This window comes from Falco peregrinus, chromosome W (genome assembly GCF_023634155.1).
Source record: "Falco peregrinus isolate bFalPer1 chromosome W, bFalPer1.pri, whole genome shotgun sequence".
NCBI lineage: Eukaryota > Metazoa > Chordata > Aves > Falconiformes > Falconidae > Falco > Falco peregrinus.
In genome coordinates, this window is record NC_073743.1 from 4,962,275 (window position 1) to 4,987,666 (window position 25,392).

Genomic DNA, 25,392 nt, shown 5'->3' on the forward strand with positions numbered 1-25,392 from the left:
CTTCACTTCCTTTCTTTCACTCTCGCACTTTCAAAAGAGAAAAGAAAGATGTATCACACACACAGAGCACAGGAAAAATACCTACGTACAGTCTGCGCATCTAGCGCTCTCCACAGAGAAGCTGCTGGACGTCTCTATCTGTTAGCCACGTTCCACAGAATGCCATGGGACGGAATTCCTGAGGATATTCCATCACTTCAGGTTTCACATCAAACAGACCAATATGTAACTACAGAAACAGATGCCCTCGCTGAAGCAAAGGCCATCCTCTTCTAGACATAACAGGTGAAAAAGATGCTGGAGAACACTTTTGGCAATGCCTCTGCTCATAGTAGGGATTACGTAGGTATGCACTTCATGGGAGAACATCGATCCATCCAAAGCTTTCATGGGATCTTCCACCAACCAGCAGGCAGGGGCTTGTGGAGGAATCTGATCTTTTGGAGTTCTTCAACATTTTATTCCCCTCGGCCATTACCTCCACCTCTTCTGTGTGGGCATTTACTTAGCCACATGCTGGTTTTCCTCCTCTTGGTATTTTCTCAGCCACACCAGAGGAGAGCTGGCAGCTGTTTTGACTTTGTACTTCCATTTTCCCTCTACAGAAAAGGAGAAAAGGGGCAGGCTGTCCCTTGGCAACTGGCAGGCGCTGCTTGTTTCCCAAGCACTCGTTCATTTACCCAGCATTCCTTCAGTATGTTTTCCTGCAAGGCTTTTAAGCTCCCGCTACGCTGAAAACATACAGCAGCTCCTCCATACACGCACTGGAAACATCAAGCATTTTAAACCTGCCCAGAAACCAAGGGGTCAGAAGATGACGACACAAAATCCAAGGAAGAACTGGGAACTGTGGCCTTGCTCGATGTGCTCAACTGATAGCAAACCACACTGGGAACTCTTCCCAACAGAGCCACTCCAGAACTTACACAAAGACACCCATCTAGCTTTTATTTGCTTCCTCCATGACCCCCAAACGATAAGTTACTCGCAGCCTGAATGGCAGGGATAACAGAAAACAATGATATGTAAGAACCTGACTAGAAGGTGCATGGTTCTCCTGGGTATTGGCTCGGTGCCTGGAGAATTTTCTGGGCTCACCTGTTGCAACAGTTCATCCTTCTCCTCGTCCAGCTGAGCAACGCGCTCTTCAAGGTGGGATCTTGACTTCAAGTGCTCCTCCCGCGTGCTGTGCAAGTCCTTGGATGTCAGAGCCAGCATGTTCTGCTTCTGCGTCTGTGAAAGCAACAGTGGCAGAAGAAAAAGTAAGGTGGCCGGAAAAGACAAGAGTGCAGGAGAATGCAGTAACTTACACAGAAACAGGCCTAAGCTCTCCTCCACCCATCCAAGACCTATGGCCAAGGTTGATGTGGAGTGTAAAACACACCTTAGGAATCATAACCAAGAACAGCAGCTGGAGCTGGTGGGAAGAAGGAATACTCTAGAAGTGACAGGATGAGGTTACAACTTTGGGGGATAAGATGACATGCACACGCACAAAAAATCACCCTACAGCTTTCCTGCAAAGCTCCTCTGGTTCCCTCTATACTTCAGTTTTCGTAAAGGTGGTGCAAAAGGACAACATTTGCTCCTACTTTCAACAGCTACACTCAGATTTATTCATATAGTTACAGACATTAAGTACCTTAGTTTTCAACTTTTTTTTCCAACTCCTTTTGCAAGCGCAGCTTGTCTTCCTCCAGGTCACTGTGGTAGCGTGTAGTAACTTCAAGTGAAGCTTCTGGCATAGATTGCTTTTTAGGTGCATCAGCAAGCTCCTGCTGCAGTTGTCCAAACATGCCCTAACGAAACAGTTACATTAGCATGAAGAAAGTTCTAAGAACATGAAATATGCCTTTAACTTATTTTGTTATACAATTAGACCTGTCTAGATTGAACCCAAAAGTATGAAATTTTGCCTGCCACCAGCGGGCATCTGCACAGATGATGACCTCTCGTCATCTTTCTCAGCTGAGCACCTTTGACTATCAGCAGCTGTTCATGAGGATTTCTGTTTCCTAACACATAAAAAAGGCTCAGGTATTGTTCTTCCTTGAACAATACACAGGAACACACTGCAATCAGGTATTTTTTTCCTAACAAAACCCAAAGAAATCTGTTGTGATCTAAGAGCCACAGTTTGACTGCAAATATTACTCTGGTGACTGAAGGCAGGACTTTGTGTTAGATTGTTCTTTCTTCTGTTTCTTCACTATACAAATACAATTAAATGAATACAAATATCTGAAAGCTCCTTTGAGATACACTTTAAGGGTATGTTGAATCACATCCTCTTGTAGTCTTCTTACTCAGCTTGTTTTAGAAATACTGATAGATTAGGTTTACAAAATTCTGGATAGCTCATATATATATATAGCTATATACATACACACACACACACTCTCTCACATATCTTCAAAAGGAACCCATTATTTTGGTAGTAAGAATACAAAGCAAGTCACAGTTCACAATGATTGACAGTACTGCTGGAGTGTGGCTACACATCATAAAAGAGAAAGCTTAAGGTCACCGTCTGACATGAACTTTGAGGAACAGGCAGGCCCCTCAGAACCCTCAAAACACATACAGAAATCAACAGCTGGACATTACTAATAATCTTCAATCTTGATAGCAGCTTACAGAGAACCTATTTTTTCCCCTCTATAGAAGCTTCATATAAATCTATCCCCAACCACTTCACTTCTCTGTATCTTCATTTCTCAGCCCTCGTGTATTGGATGGTTCCTCCTTTTATACCACTCTCATTCATGTCATCAGTGCAATACTTACATCAAAACCATCAAATACTTAAGACTATTCTATAGGGCATAACATGGACTAAGGAAAATAGATGGAAAAAAGTTCTAGAGAAGAATCACCTTTCTTGATCAAAGCTTAGACTTGGATACCTTTTTTCTGTTCTCTGCTTAGATCTGAGGACTAATATCCCCGTTGCCAAAACTTTCCGCAATTCCGAGAGAAACATAACAAACCAGAACAAATCAGTATTCTCTGGTCCCATGCATATAACTTACACCGGATACATTGTAGGAACAAACTAATTTCAAGAATGGACAAACTTTAAATTGTTCTTTCTACGCATATACTTTACCTGTCTTTCTACTACGTCAGTCTCATATTTAAAGACTTGTTCCCTTAAATCAGTACACTTGGCATTGAAATCCTTGTTTCGCTCTCCTATTAGATAAACTTGCTTTTCTGTATCAGCTCTAAGTTTGTTGAAAATGTCATTAAACCAGTCCTGCACATAATCCACTATTTTTTCTTTCATGATCCTCTTGTTCTGCATCTCTTCCCATTGCTGATGGAGTAAAAAAGTTTTCACTCTGGAGCTGGGCCAATCGCTCCTGCAAGGACTCCTGTTTTATTACAAGTTTGCTTACTGGATCTTTCTCAAGTTGTCGAGCATGATCACATTCCTTTGCCCGACACTGGCCTTGACTTAATTCTTTTTTGTCATTTCTAAAAGCAAAGCTTTTTCTCTGAGCATTTGCTTCAACTGGTGAAGCTCATTTTCTAGCCTATTAGCTTTGCTTTTAGCTTTACACAGCTGCAGAGACAAGCTCTTGTTGGTTTCTTGCACGTCAGAGAGGTCATGATGGAGCTCGACTTGCAAGCAAAGGCATTCATCACGTTCTCTGGGAAATCTTCGTTCAGCATTGCTTTTAGATGACAAATGAAGTTCAAGTTCTTGAACTGCAGCATTCAGGGAGGAACAAAATGATTCAATTTCTGTCTCTAGTCTGTCTTTGCTTTTGTTTGTCTGCTCAAGTTTGGAAGTCAGCACTGCAGATTCTGTCTTCAGTAAGTCCAGCTCCGCGTTGAACTGAAAAAACATTTGTCTTAATGCTTCCTTGTTCAGTTTAAGTTCCTTTTTGAGAGCTTCATTTTTTTCTTTCAAGGTCTCATTTTCCTTTAAATATTTTCCTTGTTCCTCCTGGTGCCTAAGTCTTACCTGAGTGAGTTCTAGCCTTAGCATAGCAATCTCATCTTGTAGTAACTGATTCTTGTACAACAGATCCTGTTCTCTATCAGTGCTGGATTCCTGAATGACAGGGAAAATGAATAAAGAGCCAATTGGGAAATGAATCTACAAAAAACCTGCAGCAATAAACTGCATTTTAACATTTCTAGTACTAAAGCATGACTTCAAAGATGAAGTTTCAGGCAATAAGCTACTCTGTGAACCCATGCACATGTACAATGTACGTACACAACGGAAGTGCAACATATCCTTAAAACCTAAATGAACATCCCAAATACACAGTTACATTTTTCCCCCCCCTTAAACCAGCAACCAAAGCTTTTAAAATGACAGCGCTTTCTTGTATGTGCGTGCCTTTATAATACTGCCTTTAAGGTTGAATTAGTTGTGCTACAGATCTGGTAAAAACAAGGCTAGAAAGGGTATTTTCCTTCTCAAATGTCTTCTGAACACTTATCCTTTTGTATTACTGAAAGTTAGCTATAAGACTCAATCACCCCCGGAATGCAATAGTCCTGTATATTTCCTCTTTATTATATGTATAACTTTTTTTCCAGTTAAACACATTCACCCTACATTTATTGGGCAGCACAGCCAAGAACAAAAAGGCTTCCAGGCACTGCACATTCTTTAGGAAATTCAGTAAACTCTTTTCAAGATCTTTTTTAATACAGTGTTTATGATTGCTTTTTCTCCTCCAGTTACTCTAACTCTTACAGAGAGTTGAATTCATTGCTGATAGTCGATCATAAAATTTTAGTTATGTGGAGGTGGAAAAGAAAGGCATACTTGAAGTAAGTTCAATAAGGGAATAACTAATTTTTTTTTAAAAAAAAAGCAATGGAAACACAAACACTGTCAAACAACTTTCTTCATGGTCAACCTTGCCATAGGTAGCTAGGTGTTTCACTGCTAGAAAGCCTAAAAAGTGATGACAAAATGTCTATGAAATGGAAAATAACAGATAGGTTAAGAAACGGTGTAAATAGTGTCTTCTATTAGTTTCCTACTTGCACAAGTAATTCAGGTACATACAGGAGTGATGCTGCTTTCCAGAACTTTTAGACATAAGAGAAAACAAGAAAGGTATTTACCCAGATAAGTTACAATGGTAAACAGTAAACAAACCATCAAGAAACAGAAAAAGTTATGTAAAATTTATTATGACTTTAAAACAAACATGGTGAAATTTAATTTATTAGAAAAAAAATCTGCTTACCTCTGATTTTTTTCCTATAGATCTTCTTGTCTCTTCTTCTAGTTCCATTTGTCTCCCAAGGTGGTTGTTCAAAATTCCTTCTTGAAGGGCTCTGGCACTCTTTTCCTGAGAGAGCTGTCTCTGTGTTTCATCACGTTCCTCTTCAACCTACACTAATACAATAAAACTGCTTGCATCTTAAGAAAAAACAGAGCTAGCAATACATCTTCCCATTCTCCCTTGCATACTTGAAAACATTTTTGATTCCCCACCGTTATGATAACCATTCCTCACCGTTATGATTATAAATAAATAAATTTAAATTTTCTTATGAAAATTTAAGAAGGCGAAATACAGGATGTTTTGTAGTAATTCAAAAAAGGTCAGGCTTTGCCTGAAATACAAATGAAACCTAAATTTTGAAAAAGGAAAAAAGGAATAATAAACTGCAAAGCAAAAAAAAAAAAAAGAATAGCCCAATTGTGAACCAACTGTACTCTACTGTTCTCAAAATATGACAATTGTTATCCAACGCCTCTTCCGTGAACAAAGCGCCTCCTTCTCTAGGCATACCGGAATACAATTGAAAAGAAGCAGAAAATAAGACAAAGAGTTTAATTCATTATTTAATATACCTGTTTAAAGAGCCTTCTCAGTGTTCTTAACTCCATTTCTAAATTCCTAGACTGTAACTCAAGTTTCTGTTTCTCCTCCATCTCTTCACAATATTGATCTTCTTTCTTTCGGAGGTCTTCTCTCCTTTTCTCACACAGCACTTCTACTCTGAGCCTCTTTTCTTCTTGTTGTTTCAAAGAACATCTGGGATTTAACGGAGTATTTGAGAAACAAAAGCACTGATATAAAAGTAGATATTCCACATGATGAACTTGCAGAGACAACTCAAACCATAAAAAATGTTAAATGTTTTCAGAGTTCATATTTTTACTGTACTTTTCAACTTTTTAAAGAATTCTAGCTTCATTCCATTGTGCATGGTATCAGTTGTACAAGATACAGAAAAAAAACTTTGAGTGATTTATCAGTTATTTGTAAGTTTGTACAGGGAAACACACACCAGTGTGCACACTTCTGTAATAAAATTAAAAAAACCCATCTTCATATTACAGCCATTTTGTTGAAAAAGGAGTTTGTTGTCTCATCAGATCAAAGCATCGTAAACTTTTACTATGGTTAGTATACATTTTCTTAGTATACTGAGCATTGCCTACATATTACAGATTCAGTGACCAGAAGCAATACTGGTGAATCAGCCCGCCACTTATCTATGGCAGACCCAACAATTTTTCAGCAAGCCTTCTGTAAGTCTAAAACAACTGCTGACCACAGGCAGAACAAGCAGCTTCTGTTTACTCCAGAAGGATGTCAGTGTTCAAAACCAGATTCAGAAATGCATGGGGTTTAAGCTGAATACGATTAAAAACAGGTTTAAACCTCAGTCGGATCTACCTCTGGGAGAAACTACAGCAATTTCGTTTTGAAGCTGACTTACAAGGAAAGCCTTATGGAAGGTCAGCTTCTTTACCAACTGAAACAATCAGCAATAAGCACTGACATGGTAAAAAACGGTCCATGGTGTGCCCTCAGTAACCAAACAAGAAAGCAGCTTTGTGTTTGATCATTATTTTGACTATTTTTTCCCATATACTCGCAGCAGTCAACAAGAAAAAAAAAAAGATAAAATCAAGTGTCAACGTAAGGGAAGAACTGCCAATTGAAAGTCTGCTTTAGAAATTCTGCAAAACAAGAATCAACCACCACTAAAATTACTTGAAAGACTGACAAACATTTGTATTTGAATGGAGTATATTGCAAGGAAAAAGCTTTACATGTAATTTCTAGTGTAATTTCGCAAAAAGTGTAACTTTTGAAAGTATAAATATAACGCTGCTTGGAGAATTCACTTAGAATGAAAATACTACTTCTTTATACTTGACAGATGTTTGAGGATTTTGAACACCTGCTGAAGTCAAACCCAGGCCAAGCTGGGACCGGCCTCGTCTTCCTCGTACTCCCCTCCCCCGCGCTGGGAGGCCCAACTCCCCCAGGCCCAGCTCCCGCAGCCTCCCCTCACAGGGCTGGTGCTCCTGCCCCCGGGCCAGCCCGGCATCTCCCTGCCGACCTCACACGGACTGGGCAAGATCTCCTGGGCTGGGCGGCCAAAAACCGGACCCCGGGCTCGAGACACAGCTCAGCAAGCCCTGAGGAGGGGTGGGCACTCACTGCCCCCAGTGCCCTGGCACTGCTGCCCCCCAGACAGCCCAGGCCGCTGCGGGCCGCCCCAGCTGCCAGCTCACGGTGGCTCCTGCTGAGCTCGCTCTCTGCCTGGGCCACCTGGCCGTGCTGGGCCAGCTCCCCAGCCACGCCATCCCACCGGGGATCACCACAAGGAGATCTCCCCTCCCAGGCCAGGGCTCTGCAGTTGTCCTTGCTCAACTGCCTACGGTGCCTGCTGGCCACCCCTGTCTGACATGATGTCAACAGCGATGAGAAACCTCACACCTCCGGGTCTAGCTCAGGAGTGTGGGGAAAGGGGCAATCCCAAACTTGACCTTTCCAACAAACAAACAGGTAAGCAAACAAATGCTCTAAGCTCTGGTTTGACTTGCACTGGGTGGAGTTACCAGAAATCCTAGTATTATAGGCCAACTGAAGCTGCAAGGACAAAATGAAAAAAAAACCCACACCCAACCATCTCTCATATCTCTCTTATAAATCTGATTTCCCCATACACACTCTCTTGCTCTTTTCTTGCTAGAAAACAAAGTTAGAACAACATCCAGAAGACTGTACATGGAGCTGGTATCCGGATGTTTTTCCCCTCCCACATTATGTACTGGAAACTTCTCATCCTGTTGCCTGCACCATCAGTGTCTTTGGGAACAAAACCACTACCAAGATAATACATTATCAGACCACAATTTACATACTTAAGGCTTTGGATATCCCTTTTCCATTCTGCTTCTTGGTGAGCCAACACGGATTTCAAATCTTGAGTCTTCTCTGCTCTGAACTGTGACTCCTCCCTTTCATCTTCCAATTTCCTTACTTCTCTTGAGAGCGTTTTATACTGATTTTTCTGACGTTCTATTCTCTGTTCATATTCAAGAAGTATGTTTTGCATTTTCAACGAAGTAGCAGAACCTGTTTTGAGACAGAAAAGACACAAAGCTGCACAAATACTGCCCAATGTATAAGCTGTTCAATGCTTTGCTGTATTAGGTGCAGGTGGCAGGTTAGTGGGAAGGTCCCTGTGAGAAGAAGCCAGGGGTCGTCCCGTGCTGGACATGGACGGTTTCAATGGACCCACCGCAGGGCACAGCTGAGCCTCTCAGCCGTGCTGGCAGCTCCTCAGGAAAAACAAATGTAGGAAAGGGCGAAACCACCACACGGGCAGAGAAGGGGAAAAGCATGTGAAAACCAGCCCTGCAAACGAACACCCAGGTCAGCGAAGGAGGAGGGAGAGGTGCTGCTCCAGGTGCCAGAGCAGAGATTCCCCTGCAGCCCCGGAGAGAACCATGCTGGAGCAGATACCCACAGCGCAGTGCTGCAGAGGACCCCGTGCCAGAGCAGGCGGATCCTTCCCGAAGGACCTGTGACCCATGGAGGGCCCAGGCTGGAGGAGATTTTCCCCAAAGGACTGCAGCCTGGGGGAGGACTCACACTGGAGCAGGGAAAAGGGACAAGGAAGGAGCAGCAGAGAGAAACTGCTACGTCCCGACTGCAGACCGCAGCCTCCCCGCGCTGCCTGGGGAGGTGGCAGGGAAGGAGCGCAGCAGAGCTTGAGCAGGGGGTGTGCCAACATGTCCTTCTCAGGTTTTGGGTCTTTGTTTCTCACTATCCAAATGTATTTTAATCGGTGGAGTCTGTTTTGCCAGTGACAGTCACTGGGAAGTGACAGCCCTGCCTTCACACTGACCCACAAGCTTTTTCACCCCATTTTGTCAAGGACGGGCAGTGGCAGCACTGGGGGGGAGTTTGGCCTTCGGCCAAGGTTAACACTTGCCTAATGAAATTTTAGCATAGTTTAAGAGCCCTAGTAAGTGATGCTTATGTTTATATAATGCCTTGTGCATATATGCAAGCATCTTATGACAGTTGAAATTTGTTATATGTATGTACTTATTATTTTTAAGCAAAGCCATTATTTTGCTGTACTCTTTGTCATTAGCTGTTGAGGGGTGTGCTGGTTGTGGCTGGGATAGTGTTAATTTTCTTCGCAGTTGCTGCTATGGGGCCATGTTTTACAGTTGTGCTGCGAACAGGGTTGGTAGCACGGGGATGTGTTCGTTACGGCCCAGCAGCGCTCACACAGAGCCCAGGCCTTTTCTGCTCCTCACCCCACCCCACCAGCGAGCAGGTTGGGGGTACGCAAGGAGCCGGGCCGGGACACAGCTGGGACAGCTGACCCCAGCTGACCCAAGGGATGTGCCATACCACGCGGCATCATGCTCAGCATATAAAGCTGGGGGAGGACGAAGGAAGGGAGGGACATCCAGAGTGATGGCACTTTGTCTTCCCAAGTATTTGTTATGTGTGACGGAGCCCTGCTGTCCTGGAGATGGCTGAACACCTGCCTGCCCATGGGACCTGCTGGATGAATTCCTTGCTTTGCTTTGCTTGCGTGCGTGGCTTTTGCTATTAAACTGTTTTCATGCCGACCCATGAGTTTTCTCACTTTTCCCTTTCCGATGCTCTCCCTCACCCCACTGGGGTGGAACAAGTGAGTGGCTGTGTGGTGCTTAGGTGTTTAGGTGTGGCTGGGCTTAAACCACATCAAGGGGATATAAAGGAGAAAAAGCTCTTGCTGACTTTTGATGACCACATTAGAAGGAGCTGAACTGTACTTTGCAAGAAACTGCTTCTCCAGCTCTAACTAGACAGAGAACCAATGATAACGTAAGGCACATCGGCTGGTAATGCAGGCAACATCTCAGGTTAGGTGACAGTTTCACAGCTTTTGAGGGGGATCTCTAGTCACAAAGAGATACTATATCAAAATATGAAATTAAAATACTTAGGAGTGCATACAAAGAAATCATGTTTTAAGGGGAGCTTGTAACAGCTGAAGACAGAGACTTGAAAACATACCCATATGGACCACACCAAGCTCTTCCAAGAGCAGCATAGTCTCCTTGTAGGCTGAAGCTTCTAACCGGACATCCTCTGAAGTTGGGTCAGATGAGTGAGTTAAACCAGGGTCATCAGTTACTTCCATTGGTATGCTGACCTACAAAAAATACAGTACTTTCTGTAATTCCACTGTCTAGTATTACAGACCATTACAAATGCATGAATGATTCATTCTCTCCTTCACAGCCCACAGATTTGTCTCAAATACAATAAAGCTGCATACCAGCAGCAATTTGTACATCTGGTTGATCACTACATAAACACTGCTCCCATCTAAGTGATTAAAAGCTGATAGAGACTGTTTACCAAGAAACTAGTTTTACAGTACCTCGTTCCTTTCACTCCTGGTTGTTGCTGCAGGTCTAGAAAACAGAAATATATTTCAGTACTGAAATGCTTACTTTGCATTATGAATAATACCTACAGTTGCTTTGAAAACTTAATTGCAGAACTGAATAAAACTAAAATCTAGTAACTTTGCTAGATATAGTTCAAGACTGAAACAATTATTGTGTACTATTAATGTCTACTGGAAGGCTAATTTTTCCGCAAGATATTAAGCAAATAGTTGAAATAACTGTTCCCTAAACTTCACGCAAAGTGACAGAAATCTTACAGCTACAGACATGTAGCTATACGGTTACGTGCATTCCCTGTTTAATACCAGGGGTTTAGCTCTCTTCGGTACCGAGAATCCTTCTCCTACAGGTCAAAGAACCTCTGGTGTCCTGGGTCTGGCTGGGATGCCGTTTATTTTCTTCACAGCAGCCCACACAGGGCTGTGTGTTAGATTTCTGACCAAAACAGTGTTGATAACACACCAGATTTTTAGCTAGGGCTGAACAGTGTCAACAACTTCTCTTTCTCACTTTGCCACAACCCACACAAGTAAGTTCAGGGTGGGCAAGAAGTCAGGAGGGTACACAGCTGCAAGAGAAAAGGTGGAGCGGGGAGCAGGGCAAAAAATCCTGAGATACCTGCAGTGAAAAAAACTGAGATACCTCACCCTTTTTAAACACATGTAATACTTCTATGCCTGTGCACACACTCATGTAATTAATCAGAATTTGTGCACGTGACCTTATTGTTGACTTGGCGAGCATGTTCAAAAGCACTCTAAACAAAAGTGAACTGTTTGTCAACACAAAGTGCATCAGGTAGTCACAGGAAAGAACAGGAAAGAACAAGAAAGAATATCAGGTGGTCACAGAAAAGAACAAGAATCTTCATATGCATCAGGTTTACAAAAAACCTAAACACACAACAAAAGCCCAAACTTGCCTCTAGCTCTCAGGCCAATTTTTATCATTAAGTAAGTTTTATTTTCAACATTCCTTATATGCATACCTTCCTTCATCCTCAGATGTTTCACTGGAAGTGCTATCATCCGGTACTTGACCATGATTGCCACTGGAAGAGCTCATCTGCTGATGAGCCTTCTGCTTTGAAGGCTGTCTTTTACTTTTCTTTGCACCTTTGGCATTCAGGGCAATTTTACTGCATTACAAAGAAAGAAAGAAAAAAATCACCAAGTGACTAGGTTTATAAAAAATATTTCTGTGAAACAGACATACTTAAGATGATGTCCAGAAACAACTGAGACAAAAAATATCTATGATAAAATCACAGACTTGACTGTAAAGATCATGGAATATGCAAAAGTATTTAAAACACTTCCCCTAGGAGTGAGTGGGACACGTGGAATCTGAGCTAGATCCAGGTTAAGCTGGACTATATCCAATAGCCACGTTACAGAAAGCACCTAGAGCAGAGATTCCTTTGAAGGACAGACAAAAAAAACCCTGCTTAGGTCTGCATAAAAATACGTGTGCCTTCTTTAGACTTTTGAGATTGGTTTGGTAATATCATCTTTTCCCCTCTCCTGACAAAGGGCATATTAACTTAATGAAAAGGAAAACACCAACTGCACGGAGATCACTAAAATCACCTAGAAAAGGGAGTAGTAGCAAACCCCAAGTTCCTTTTCTAGGTGGCCATTTCCTACAAAAATAACTGCTTTTTCCAGTCTTCAGTTCTGGTTTTGAAGATGCATTTTACCTCAGTGTTGACATGGAAATCACAGGAATTTAGGTGGGGGTTTTCTTTTGGTTTCCCGTTTTCTTTTTTTAGAGCAGGCAATAAATTTGAACCTCCATCGTACGCTTCATTTTGTCTAAAAAGAATTTTTCTTCATTTTTTGAGAAGCAGTGGACTACTCACTATGGCTTTCACCACTGAGGAAACTACTTCAACTACTACAGTATTAGAAAACCTAAGACACTTACATAGTACTACAAATAAGAATTAGAGATTATTTCCTTAGCTTACCCTTTCATTGGCATTTTAATCAATTTTGAGCTCTCCCCAGATGAAAAAATCTTTTTGTCTTTTTCTTCTATCATGTTTTCATTCTCCATTTTCAAACAGTCATTCTTCCTTACAGTAATCTTTTGTTTCATTTGCCGATTAGTGATGTTATTTAATTTATCCACACATTCCTGTTTTGCCACCGCCTGCACTTTTGAACATCTTTGTTTGCTTTTTTCCTTCTTAACCCATAAAAACAAAGTTAAGCTTCACGTATTTCTAGAAGACAGAAACACCACATCCAAGATTGATTAATTCAGGGTTTACCCCTGAAATAATATAAAATGATCTTTTTTGTAATTCATAGAGAAGCATTTTCACAAAATTACACTACAAAGTGTATTATGCCATTGAAAGTACTTTAAATTCACTCATGATGCAAGACATAACAAAAATACAGCCCTTAGAAAGAAAACAATAGTGTCTCTTAAAACATGAACAAGAAAAAATTGAAAACATTACTGATGGACAAAGCGTTAGGAGGACTGCACAATGTTCGTTGTAACACCACCAGAAAAAAATCAAGTGGATCTGCGAACAAGGAGAGGAAAGAAAAAAAGATCCCAAACCCACAAAACACAACTGGTTTCACAGGAAAGAAGAATTTTAGTGAAAGGCAATGAAGACACACGACGCAGATACCACAGCACATGAATTATTAGTCAAGACCCTGTTTAGAAGCTATTTTCATTCTTTGATTCAGAATCAGAACTGATATAATTGTATGGATTTCTTTTATGGCAATGAAGAGATAACTACTTGCACTGGAACCAAGTGCCACCTATTGTTAAACTGGAACAATAATGCATTCCATTTTCCAAAAATGGGGAAAAAAGACAACTCTCCACTGCCCTCTTTATTCACAAGTCACCTATTTCCGTTAGAACAAACCCAATTTGTAGGAAGCATCTTCCCTTCATGACCAATAGCTAAAGTGAACAGGAAATACTCTGCCTGGCTCCAGAAGGCTGCGGGTCTCCCCAGGCTCTTTTACACACGCTCCATCGCTGCTATTGCTTCAGCAGCGGTTTTACCTCCCAACAGAGACTTCCTTAAAAACATGTTCTGACTTCCTGAACAGTGGATTGTATCTCACAGTTTCATTGATTTGCACAGCAGAATCCTGCAGTTTCCGTTGAAGCTAACGAAGACTGTGTGCTTTCAAACCCAAGCACATTCAGCACCTCCACCATAACTCTGAATTAGAGCTATTGCCTAAACCACTACATGCTGCACACGCTGCCCGTACCAGCCCTGGCTAGCCCAGCCCTGTTTTACCGATTCATCCAGGCACTTGCATCAGTGCGTCTGACTTGGTGAATTTACACATGAGAAACCAGGCATTTCTGACCAACACCCATGCTCTTTAACTGCACCGGTTATTTTTAAATTAATGACACATTACTAATTAAAGTGACCAAGACAAGTCAGAATTACAGCTTGGTTGTAGTCAAAATCACATGCGCCGCAGATTTTCCCTGAATTTCTTCACAGCAACACCTATGATTGCTGTTGTCAAATACACGACTGCTTCTTTCTTTACCTGCAGAAAGCTTGGCACGACACGTACAATATTGTACAACATACAGCTCCATCTGACAGTCAGACCAGAATGACCTTCCTGCAGTGCAGGCGGGCTGCATATCTCCAGTAGCACCCACAGCCCCAGCCTGCACTGCTTTAGAGACAGCAAAGATCCGCGCTGATGAGAAACGTTCTCATGCAGATGGCATTTCACCTTGTCCACGGATTTGAAACACGGGTTGCTTCGCGAAATTTAATTGTATGGTTTCGTTCCAAGGCAAAACAGACTGTCCAACAACTTTTGACTTACACTAAAAACCATAAATATTCACCTTCCATATGAACGGATACATGCCAGGGGATATGTACGGCTGATGAATTTTTTCGCATGTTGCTGGGGAGCAATACCTGCACGTGTTCATCTTTTTGTCCACCTCTACTGGGATTCCTTCTAGCTGAGTACGTTGCATCTCAGGGTTGTATGGAGGGGATTACCTCCAAGCAGGGGGACAGATCACCCCTGTCGCTCCTAAACTGCCTCTGCTGAGCATCTCAGTGCCTCCCACAGTGGTGGCTTGCTCAGGAAGAGGTGGCCTGTGATGGCTCCTCTCCGGTGCACATGCCCACAGGACCACCGAGCAAAGGACTATCCCACACCATCTTTCCCCTCTTTGAGAAAGAAAGCACGTACCTATCTATGGCTAATCTCCCTTCTGAAGCAGTACAGCTCAGCTGAGACCTCAGACTGCTTTTCTGCATCACCTGGGACTCTTACCAAAACTGTCTCCATGGACTCTACCCGGACTCAGTTTTGTGCAGAGGAGGTGTTTACTGCCGCATGCGCAACAGCAACGGCAAGGGCAGGCAGCGCAGCGATCTCCTGTTACCGAACGTGCTGCTCTGGGACTCCCAAACAGCCGGTCAGTTATATCCCTGGCAGAGTTCTCCAGCAAAGCCACCCCCAATTTGTATCCACCTCAGCTGTACAAACATGGTGCAAACAGACGCGCAGCGGCTCTTTACCTCCAGCACTGTATGTCCCTTTCCTTCCCATGTCACCACCACCTGCAAAAGCGCTCATGGAAATGAGCAAACCCCACCCGCCAGAAAGAGGCAGGGCTTTCAAAGGGAAGGAGGGTATTCAATGGGAAGCTGCAGATGTGCCCTGCCTGGAGAAGGTACCACTGGCAACCCCTCCTCTGTGAGAGCTGGGGAGATGCAGAGGGGGAGGAAGGCAGGCGTCGGGGAGTAACTAGAAGCCCTGGTTTGCTACTGCTGCAGTAGCCCTGGCTGGGGGGGACAATAGAGCTCGCCATGAAATGATGATCAACCAAAATATTTCAGAGGGGCACAGCAGGGAGCACAAGCTGCTGGGCGTCAGCAAAGGGCTGTGCTCAGCTTTTCTGCGGCACGTTGTCATAGGCAAGGTGAACACGAAGCACAGGGAGGATCTGCAGTTCTACCTGCCTTGCAGGGGTTTGGCCTGAGCTCCCCCTTTGCAAACCAAGTCACCCTCCCGCCACACTGCACAATCTCTGCTTAATGTATGTCCCAGCAATTGGGGTACCACATGCAGAGAAATCTGAGAGGTCCCCCCTGGTCACAGCTCTAGTCATCAGTGGTTCCAACAATGTCTGATGCTCAGGGTGTCCCCTGCGCCAGTGGTCCTCCCTCCAGGCGCCCCTCCTCCTCTCCATTTGCCCTGGAGTAGACAACTCAACATCACACCCATTCTGGGGAGATTTAAGCCCCAAAGAGCTCAGAACTGGCTGAAGCCAGCACAAAAGCCTATCTTCTCTCTGAGAGTTGCAATGTCCTTACACCCTCCCTGTCCTTCCCGTCTAGATCAGAAACCAAACAGGGGAAGCGGTGCACGCAGATACACAGAGAATACTGAATGGGACACACTGGCTCCTCTTCCAACTCCTTTATTGTCTCAAAGGTGTTTTCATTCTGTTGGAGGAAAAAAGAGAGAAATATGTAGAGTCCCCATGTTTATCCCTGGTAAGCACTTTCACATGTTCATTAAGTAAAGCAGATTAGATTGATTCCTCAGATATATATATTTGGGCGGGGGGGGGGGGGGGGGGGGATTATAATGAACTCATTCAGTTTTTAAATCAGGCTTAGGAGCCGTGACTCACTGGCTACGAATACATGTACACACATGCGTGTACAGGACAGCACAGAATACTCTATTTACTCATATGGCTCTGAAAAGACTTTTTTTTTTTCTATTATTTGTTGTTCTCTGCATCATTTATGGCTGGACTGCATGGACAAGATGGTTTTCTTAATTCTGTGAAAACCCTTGCATCTATTGATGCCTGCACCTCTAAATATAGTGATATGGTCATACAGCCAAATCTGCAAAGCGGATTACTGTTCTTACACCATTCTGGGCATAGCAGGCATCCCCATAGAAACACCCCTAATGGCCTAATGGCCATGCCTATTTACACATTTATTTCTGCTATTTCATCCTCTGTAAAGAACAAGTGCTCCTTTCCTCGACCTGTCTCAGAACAAATCTGAATACTTAAGGAATTAAAACAGATGAGTCGGCCAAAGGAAAATTTAAACATACTTAATTTAACAATGCCAAGGTGTTATTACTAAAATTCAAGCACTTTGACAGCAGGTATCTTATGAGTGCTGTGCAAAGTGACACAGAAAAGCCTCAAGAAAAATCTACTAGAGTTTGGGTCAATACACTAAATCCCAGCACAATGGTTCAAGGGTAAGGGCACTTTAAAACAGAATGCGTCCTGAATCACGTTAGGAAGAAGACAAAGAACATATCCTGCTGGGAAGATCATTAACTATTAGGAAAACTCGACCAGGCTACTATAAATTTGTCCCAGGTTAGAAAAGGCCAAGAATCTTTCAAAGGACACTACAAAAAAATAACATTTAAGACAAAAGGCAGTGTAGGACCAAATGGAATTAAAAGGAGTCCTAGAAAGTAAATCTTTCAGTAATAAGCAAGCAAGGCTAATAAAAATCTAGGGCATAGAAAAGATTAGCTCAGCACCAGGATGCACAGCAGATAGGAGAGCAAATTAGTTCTGTCTTACCAAAATGTAAATGGGGGGGGGGGGGGGGGGGGGGGGCGGGGGGGAATTCAGTACTTAGTGTTTCTCTTTATTTTTCCTGCCTCTAATTTTAACTGTTAAGAGAAATAACACAAAAGCTTTATTTTTGCTAATGCCAGGCAACCAGAATCTGGAATTTAAATTAATCCTTTGCACACTGCCATTTGGGGATCATTTCTACCAGATCCAACAAGGATACAAGGGATAGGACAAAAGGAAATGGCCTCAGGTTGCCCCAGGGGAGGTTTAGATTGGACATTAGGAAAAAATTCTTCACTGAAAGGGTTGTCAAGGACTGGAACCAGCTGCCCAGGGAAGTTTCAGGGTGGCCTCACCATCCCCGGAGGCATTTCAAAGATGTGTAGATGTGGTGCTCAGGGACACAGTTTAGTGATGGACTTGGCAGTGTTAGGTTAATGGCTGGACTCAATGATCTTAAAGGACTTTTCCAACCTAAATGATTCTATGCTGTTCAAAATGACCTACAGTCTTCCTTCAAAAAAGAGGGGGTATATTGCTGTTTCAATTGTACTGGTTATCGGGTAATCCAGCCTCATAGCACTCTTTAAATTAAAGTTTACAAGCACCGAGATATTCCCCAGTGACTGCACTTTAGCTAGTTTGATATTAAGCTATACGTTTTTCTTAACGTGATTAGCAGCATACCTCAAGCTATGTTTGAACATATATTCTTAGGTGAATGGGAGATACTACCAGCTTTTCATTAGACAGAACATATGAGTATTTTAAAAAGCCAAACTCTAACAGAATACACAGCACAAGCATGTGTTTCTGCCAAGATATTTTCTATTAAGTAAATCAAATGCATATGTTCGTTCTCTCCCTCTTCTGCCCATACTTAAAATCCAGGCAAATTTGCAGAACAGCGCAAAGAGCAAGGTGTTAGAACTTAGAGAGAAGACCCACAACTTCTCTCGCACATGCTCTTCTGCTACCTGTAGCTACGTGCTTACCTTTGCACTCACATTTGTTACACGACACACTTTGGTGCCTGGGAATTTGATTGATTTAGATTCGCCCTGACAGAAAGAAACCTTTTTTTTTAACCGTTTGACCTTGTTTCACTTCTAACTGGAAGATCAGTCCTGCCAGGAAGGAGAGGTGAAACCTCACGACAGCTAGAGGGTGAATAATCTCTCTTTAAACTCTAAAACTCTGCGTATGAAGTTTCCTTTACAATTTGTACTCCACCGGGGCTATTAAAAATGTATGAAAAGCAGAGCAAGAAATCAAGCCGCCCGTCAGTACAGAAGGTGCCAGCAGCTCCTCCTCGTTTCGCGAAAATCCAGCCCTCACCCTGAGGCTGCGGGACCAAATCCTGCGCAGCTGGAAGCGGCAGCGAGCCCTGGCCCCGGGGAAGGGCAGCTCAGCACCCTGCAAGGACGAGGCGCATCGCTCCGCTCCCCGCCACCCCGGGATGCCACACAGCCCCGACGCCGGGCAGCGGCGGCAGCACGGGCTCGCTGACGGTAGCGGCGACCCTCCTGCCTCCCCCGAACGCGTAACGAGAGGTGAAAGCACCATCCGGGCCGGTGGCCAAAGCACCTGGAGCCGCATCTCCCACCCCGGCAGGCCCGCCACCCGCCGGGCCGCCACCCCCCTCGCACCCAGACGGGGGGCTAGCCCCGGGAAGGGACATGTCGCACCGGGACGTCGCGCAGCCCCTCTGAGCGCCGAGGCCGGCCGGGGCTGGCAGCAACCGTCTCCTCGGGACCTGATGCTGCCGTCCAACGGCCGGATCCCATCGCCCGCCGTGCAACGGACCAAGCACCCGCACGGCCGAGGGACCAGCTACGCTTGTCTGCGGGGATGGGAGCTGGGGGGCAAACCCACAAAGCTAGCACAGCTCTTCGCAACAGGAAAATACTTTATACACCTGGAAAAACCGTTTACGATGACCTTTAGTCACACTTAATCCTCACTGGGTCTTATGAGCCTCGTCCCCATTTAAAGGCACAGCGGTCTTTAGTTTCACTTAAGTGTTCATGCACAGTTCCAGTAATTTCTGTTTGGTCCCATTAACCAACTGGTTCTCCTTGAGCTTACCTTATGCCCCAGCTTGACCCATGGCGTCTGTTCCCTCTCCTGAGGCCGTGTGCTGCCAAGCGCCTGCAACACGCGCTGTCCTCCGGACCCTCTCCTGTGCTTCGCTGCAGACCCTCACATCTTTTCTCTACATCGCCATTTAAGGCGCAGAGCTGCCTTCTGCTGACCACCTATGTGCAAGCCGTCGGTCCGCAACGCTTCCAGGGGCACCGGCTTGATTTCTTGCTCTGCTTTTCATACATTTTTAATAGCCCGGTGGAGTACAAATTGTAAAGGAAACTTCATACGCAGAGTTTTAGAGTTTGAAGAGAGATTATTCACCCTCTAGCTGTCGTGAGGTTTCACCTCTCCTTCCTGGCAGGACTGATCTTCCAGTTAGAAGTGAAACAAGGTCAAACGGTTAAAAAAAAAGGTTTCTTTCTGTCAGGGCGAATCTAAATCAATCAAATTCCCAGGCACCAAAGTGTGTCGTGTAACAAATGTGAGTGCAAAGGTAAACACGTAGCTACAGGTAGCAGAAGAGCATGTGCGAGAGAAGTTGTGGGTCTTCTCTCTAAGTTCTAACACCTTGCTCTTTGCGCTGTTCTGCAAATTTGCCTGGATTTTAAGTATGGGCAGAAGAGGGAGAGAATGAATGATATGGAGAAATAATGTGAAATGGGGATAATGGACATGGATTGTGATTATATGTGTCTGCTTAAGGAATGTGGGTATGGTGACTAGTCATGGGTGCGGTGACAACTACAGTTTTGAGGAGACGCCTGCCCCTCTTCCTCTAACAAAGGGGCTATTTAAAAGAGAATAAGAAAAGATGAGAGACATTCAAATGCTATCTAGAGGGAGGGAGTGCTAAGTCTCCTTGCTGGAAAAGATTGGGTGGTCACAATCACCTGAAGAAGATCGGGTGGTCACAAGGACATGAATCACCTGAAGAAGATCGGGTGGTCACAAGGACATGAATCACCTACAAACCTGCAAGACCACCACATTCCAGGAAACGGACTGATAAGCTAATTAACATACGAAGCGGGGTTTAGGTAACGAATATGTATAGGCGTTAATTGAATATTCATTTGTTCATTGTATAAATGTGAGATGGTTCGTCACTTTGGGTATGCACGCTTGTGGAGGAGCGATCCCCCGTGCATCTGCGCGCAATAAACATACCTACTTTATAACTTTCGAGTTATAGAGTCTAATTCCACACGTCAGTTTGGCGAGCCAGCCAGGAGGATTTCTGCTCGGCTGAGGGACCAGCTGCGGAGCGGACGCTCCTAGGCGCGCCCCAGGAGATTTCCTCGGAGGAGCCTCCTCTTCTCAGCTGTTCACCCGGGAGCAGAAGAGAAACCCCTGGATCCACGGATAAAACGGTATGTTTAGTAACGGGGCGGCTGGTGAGATGCACGGAGACGTCCAGCGCGCAGCGTAGTCCCCAGGAGGAAAGGTACCTTGGGAGGGGGTTTGCTGACCAAGGGGTGGCCGCTAGCGATCTTGAGGGCAGATCGAGCAAACCCGAGGTTACTGCCATTCCTAAAAGCCCGGAGGCCTCGTGACGGAAAGCGGGGGGGCGGGACGGAATAAGGCGGAATCTCACAGGAACAAGAGGGACCTCACAGCAAAAGTAAAAGGGAAACTTTTGCGTAGGAAAAAGAGGAAGCTAAAAACTTTCTTTAGGTTGTTTTAAGAACTGGGGAATTCCTGGAATGTAACAACTGAAATAGCGCTCTGTGTCTTGTTTGTTCTATGTGTTGTCTTGTTATATGTTCAAAACTCGGAGTTATGAAATGTATGTTGAAAAATAATAACATTCTGGTAATTTGTGGCAAATAGCGGAAAACTTAACACTCTGCTTAAGATCAGGAAAATTCGTTTTTGTTTGTTGTTTGTTTATTGGCAATTGTTCATTGAAATGCATACTTTGTGAACTGTTAGTGTTCCTAAGAGTTTGTACATAAGTGCACGGTACCGTATAACATACTGCTTGTGTGACTGCGGGCTGCCCGGAGAGTGTGAATGGTGTGATTGAGATGCGCATTTTGATTTTCCGTGTATAGCTTAATTATTTTGACTAAGTGTGAGTGCAAGAGTGCTTGAGACAGGCGTTTGAGTGCAAAACGAGTAAAAAGCTCTATCCGTGTTTCCAACCTTGGGTGGCTAAGGCGGCCGGAGAAAAACAAAGTAATTAAAATTGCAAAATGGGAAATGGAAGGAGTAAGCCCTGTGAAAAATCGCCTTTGGGTTGTATATTAAAACATTGGAGTGATATCGTAGGACAGGGGTGGGTACCGAAAATAGAAGGAAATTGGTTAAATATTGTAAACAGTGGTGGCCTTTGTATAAATTGGAGAGTGATGCGAAATGGCCTCAGGAGGGAGGAACGTTAGATTATAACACTCTCCTGCAATTAATGTTGTGTCTGAGAAGAGAAGGAAAATGGGACGAAGTATCGTATGCAGACATGTTCTTCGCCCTCCAGGACAAACCTGAGTGGCAAAAGGACTGTGGATTAGTACCCCCTCGGGATCCTATGGTACTAGCACTAGAAAGAGTGTGGGATTAACATCACCTGATCTTTGATTGTGGCTCTAGAAAAGGATAGGAAAAAACTGAGACCTAAACTAGAAAGATGTTCTTGTTGAAATTTTTGTGTTAAAAAGCTCAGGTTGCGGTTCCTTCTGTGAGCAACCAGAATGAAACACGTTGTAAGATATAAAAACTTGTACTAATGTATGTAAAACCTGAGGCGTGTGAGCAACCAGAATGAAACACGTTGTAAGATATAAAAACTTGTACTAATGTATGTAAAACCTGAGGCGTGTGAGCAACCAGAATGAAACACGTTGTAAGATATAAAAACTTGTACTAATGTATGTAAAACCTGAGGGGGGGGGTGTGTGTGTGTGGAGAATCAAAGACCTTGTGAAAGTGTTGGGGTGAGTTTGTACAAACCCCCGTACCCCCTCGAAGGTGCGACTGAATCATGCTGGGACGTGTGGCAGGGTGTTTGCTGTTTGCCTGCAAAGGCATGATACGTAATAACAACAGACTTAAAGCAACAAGTAGCAGATTTGCATTCAGGGTAAGAAAGAGTTAAAACAGAAGTGCTGCTGCAGAGGCAGGCTTGTGTAACCTGCAGAGCAGGAAGAGCATCTCCTGCCCCGAACCCTTCTGATGGTGAGGAGGAGGGGGTTGCTATTGCTGACAATTGAGCAGAAGAACCTGACAATGTCACCCCAATTGCTGCAGCATTTGCAGTACAACAGGACCGGTAACGGCCCTTCTAGGGCAGGGAATGGGTATGAGGTGGAATTTTAGTGAATACAAAACCAACTTACTTGTTAAACTTCAGTAAAAAAAAAAAATAAAAAAAATTGTTACAGTTGTGGGAGCTGCTGGCCACCAGGAAAACATCCTGAAACCTTTAAAGTACAAACTAAGAAGACAAATAAGAATGCCAATTCACCAAAATCTTTGTTGGGATGAGATTTATTAGAACATCTAGATGTTTAAAGAAGGAGAAATGAAATTAAAAGTTAAATATGATCAAGTAATTGAAATATTGAGTTTATCTTTAATTCAACAGAAAAGAGGACAAAGGACCTCCTTGAAGTAAGAGAAATTTTTAACCAGCTGTATCTGAAAATAAATTCCAGGAAAGGTGAAAAATGCTTTACCTGATACAGTAAAATGATAAGGGGGAGGCTTGCTCAGTTCAGATAAAAACAATATCCCTTGGTCAGCAAGGCTGTGGGGATATTGGCAGAAAAAGTGAAATAAAATACACTCTGTAGTAGTTCTACTAATGTAAATCTGTGTGTTTTGCCATGACAGTGACTTGTTATGGGATGTGCAGATGAAACTGCATTGACAACGAAGTACAAGGAATAAGGTTGGTCAGGTGCCTCCTACCATAGTCAAGGGCAAGACTGGGTTGGCCTCTGTGTTTGCCACCAAGAAGAATCTTGAGCTCCGCTGTTGGCTGCAACCCAGTAGGCGTTGAGCGGTGGGAACATGTGCCATGCCAGACCTTGATGTGAGGCATGGCCCACTCTGAGGCACTGATTTGGAAATTGGAAACCGCCTGGCCGACCATGAGGCCAGACGAGTAACAGAGGAGGTAGGAAAGGAGGAAGATCAAGAGCCAAACTATTCTAAAGAAAACTTAAAGGTAATTCAGGACATGAATGATAAAATAAAAATAAATAAGTGGACTTATTTAAGGGATGGTTGTATAGTGGTACCATCCAATTTAATATGGACCACAGCCCTATTATTAATAAGACGCATTGGGGAGCTGATACTTTATATAAAAGTCTAAATCAGAAATTGAAAGGGCGAAACTTGTATACTGTAATAAAACAGGTGACTCAGCAATGTGAAATGTGTTTACGCAATAATCCCAATACAGCAAATAAAATAAAACTAGGGAACATTAGCAGAGGGAATGTTCTAGGGCAACATTGGCAGATCGATTTCTCAGAACTTCCTAGAAAAGGGGGGTATCGATATTGGTACTAATGGATACCTTTTCAGGTTGGCCAGAAGCCTTCCCATGCAGAACTGCTTAAGCCCGGGAAGTGACCAAAATACTACTCCAAGAGATAATACCTAGGTTTGGAGTCCCAGCGGTAATGTCCTCGGATAGAGGACCACATTTTGTGTCCAGAATAGTGCAACAGATCAGCCACCATCTAGGAATAGATTGGCAATTACATACCCCATACCGACCACAATCGAGTGGCCAGGTGGAAAAGATGAATCATCTAATCAAACAACAGATTGTCAAGTTAGGTCAAGAAACAAATCTAACTTGGCCCCAATCTTTGCCATTAGCTCTTACACGAATTCAAACTAGACCGAGAGCAAAAGAGGGGCTTAGCCCATTCGAAATTTTATATGGACGACCCTATGGGGTACAAAAGGGGATGTCTTCACAGATTGGTGAAGAAACAATGACTTCCTATATGGTAGCACTAAACAAACAATTAATAAGAATTGAGAAGCATGTGATGGGAACACGCAGTAGGGGTCTGGATGGACCTGTTCACGATATACAACCAGGAGACTATGTATACGTTAAGTGTTTTGCAGATAAAACCCTGGAACCACAGTGGACCGGACCTTTTCAAGTCCTACTCACCACCTACACTGCAATCAAGGTTGAGGGACAGAATTCTTGGATTCACCATACCCGGATTAAGAAAGCCCCTGCAACTTCTTGGAAAGTAACCCCAGATAAAAAAGAACTGAAACTCAAATTTACTCGGACAAATGGGAACAATGTGGGTGGCAAGTAAGTGAACCTGAGCGGTTGCGGATCCACCATATGGGAAGGGCACCACAACAAACAATATAGAACAAGAGTCGGGGACTGAGCCAGTGGCCAGTCTTGCCCAACTTGTTATTAGTAAGCCCCAACTCAAACAAAGCTATTTTTGATCAAAACAGATTTTAACGTTTAGATTCTTAAAATGATCAATAGTGGGTTTAAACCATTTGTGTTTTTTTGTACCCTCTCTCTTGCCTACAACCAAGAGCCTGATAATTGGCCTTGGAATCATGCCCAGAAAAAACACACTGGAATAATGGGAAAGGTGGACTCAAAGACGAAACTAGCTATGGTGTTTTTTTCTGAAAATGAGGTGTACCAAAGGAATCAATGGGATCGGGAGGATGTACACAAAGTCGACCGATTATGGGGAAAATTAGGAGATAAGATAAAAGTAGGATGTCAAACATATAATGAAAAGGATAACACCAAGATTTCGGGAGACACCTGCTGCGGGCATTTCGGGCGAGCGGGAGTCAGATTCAAATACTCACAGAGTTCAAGATCTGATCCGTTTATTGTACAAACCAGGTAGACTTTTATAAGGCATTCTATAAGCGTGCAATAATGTGGTTGGCTATTTTACAAGCGTATAATAATATGATTGGTTAACAATTGTTTACTGGGAAGATTTCTGTTTTCTGCTTGTTCTGGCATG

At 43.6% G+C, this 25,392-nt stretch overlaps 1 protein-coding gene and 1 long non-coding RNA gene across 2 annotated transcripts; both read right to left on the bottom strand.

Moving 5' to 3' along the window:
- Positions 1-1,106: 1,106 nt before the first annotated feature.
- On the bottom strand, positions 1,107-8,356 carry LOC129783113 (uncharacterized). The gene is made up of 5 exons (XR_008745107.1): positions 8,150-8,356; positions 5,223-5,369; positions 3,110-4,063; positions 1,643-1,799; positions 1,107-1,233 (listed from the first exon to the last, which is right to left on the bottom strand). It is a non-coding gene; the product is annotated as an uncharacterized LOC129783113 (long non-coding RNA).
- A 1,735-nt stretch (positions 8,357-10,091) lies between these two features.
- On the bottom strand, positions 10,092-12,903 carry LOC129783204 (ankyrin repeat domain-containing protein 26-like). Its single transcript, XM_055793078.1, has 5 exons — positions 12,681-12,903; positions 11,700-11,849; positions 10,681-10,714; positions 10,311-10,449; positions 10,092-10,132 (listed from the first exon to the last, which is right to left on the bottom strand). The coding sequence occupies exons 1-5, from the start codon at positions 12,809-12,811 to the stop codon at positions 10,092-10,094; spliced, it is 495 nt and encodes a 164-aa protein (XP_055649053.1). The 5' UTR covers positions 12,812-12,903.
- Between the last annotated feature and the right edge of the window lie 12,489 nt (positions 12,904-25,392).

Bases quoted from the DNA above. Each gene is read 5' to 3' on its own strand.
- LOC129783204 (XM_055793078.1), bottom strand. From the start codon at position 12,811: ATGAAACAAAAGATTACTGTAAGGAAGAATGACTGTTTGAAAATGGAG. The intron at 11,850-12,680 runs GTAAGCTAAGGA...TTTGTAATGCAG, and splicing joins ATTAAAATGCCAATGAAAGG to TAAAATTGCCCTGAATGCCA. The intron at 10,715-11,699 runs GTATGCATATAA...TCTGTTTTCTAG, and splicing joins ACATCTGAGGATGAAGGAAG to ACCTGCAGCAACAACCAGGA.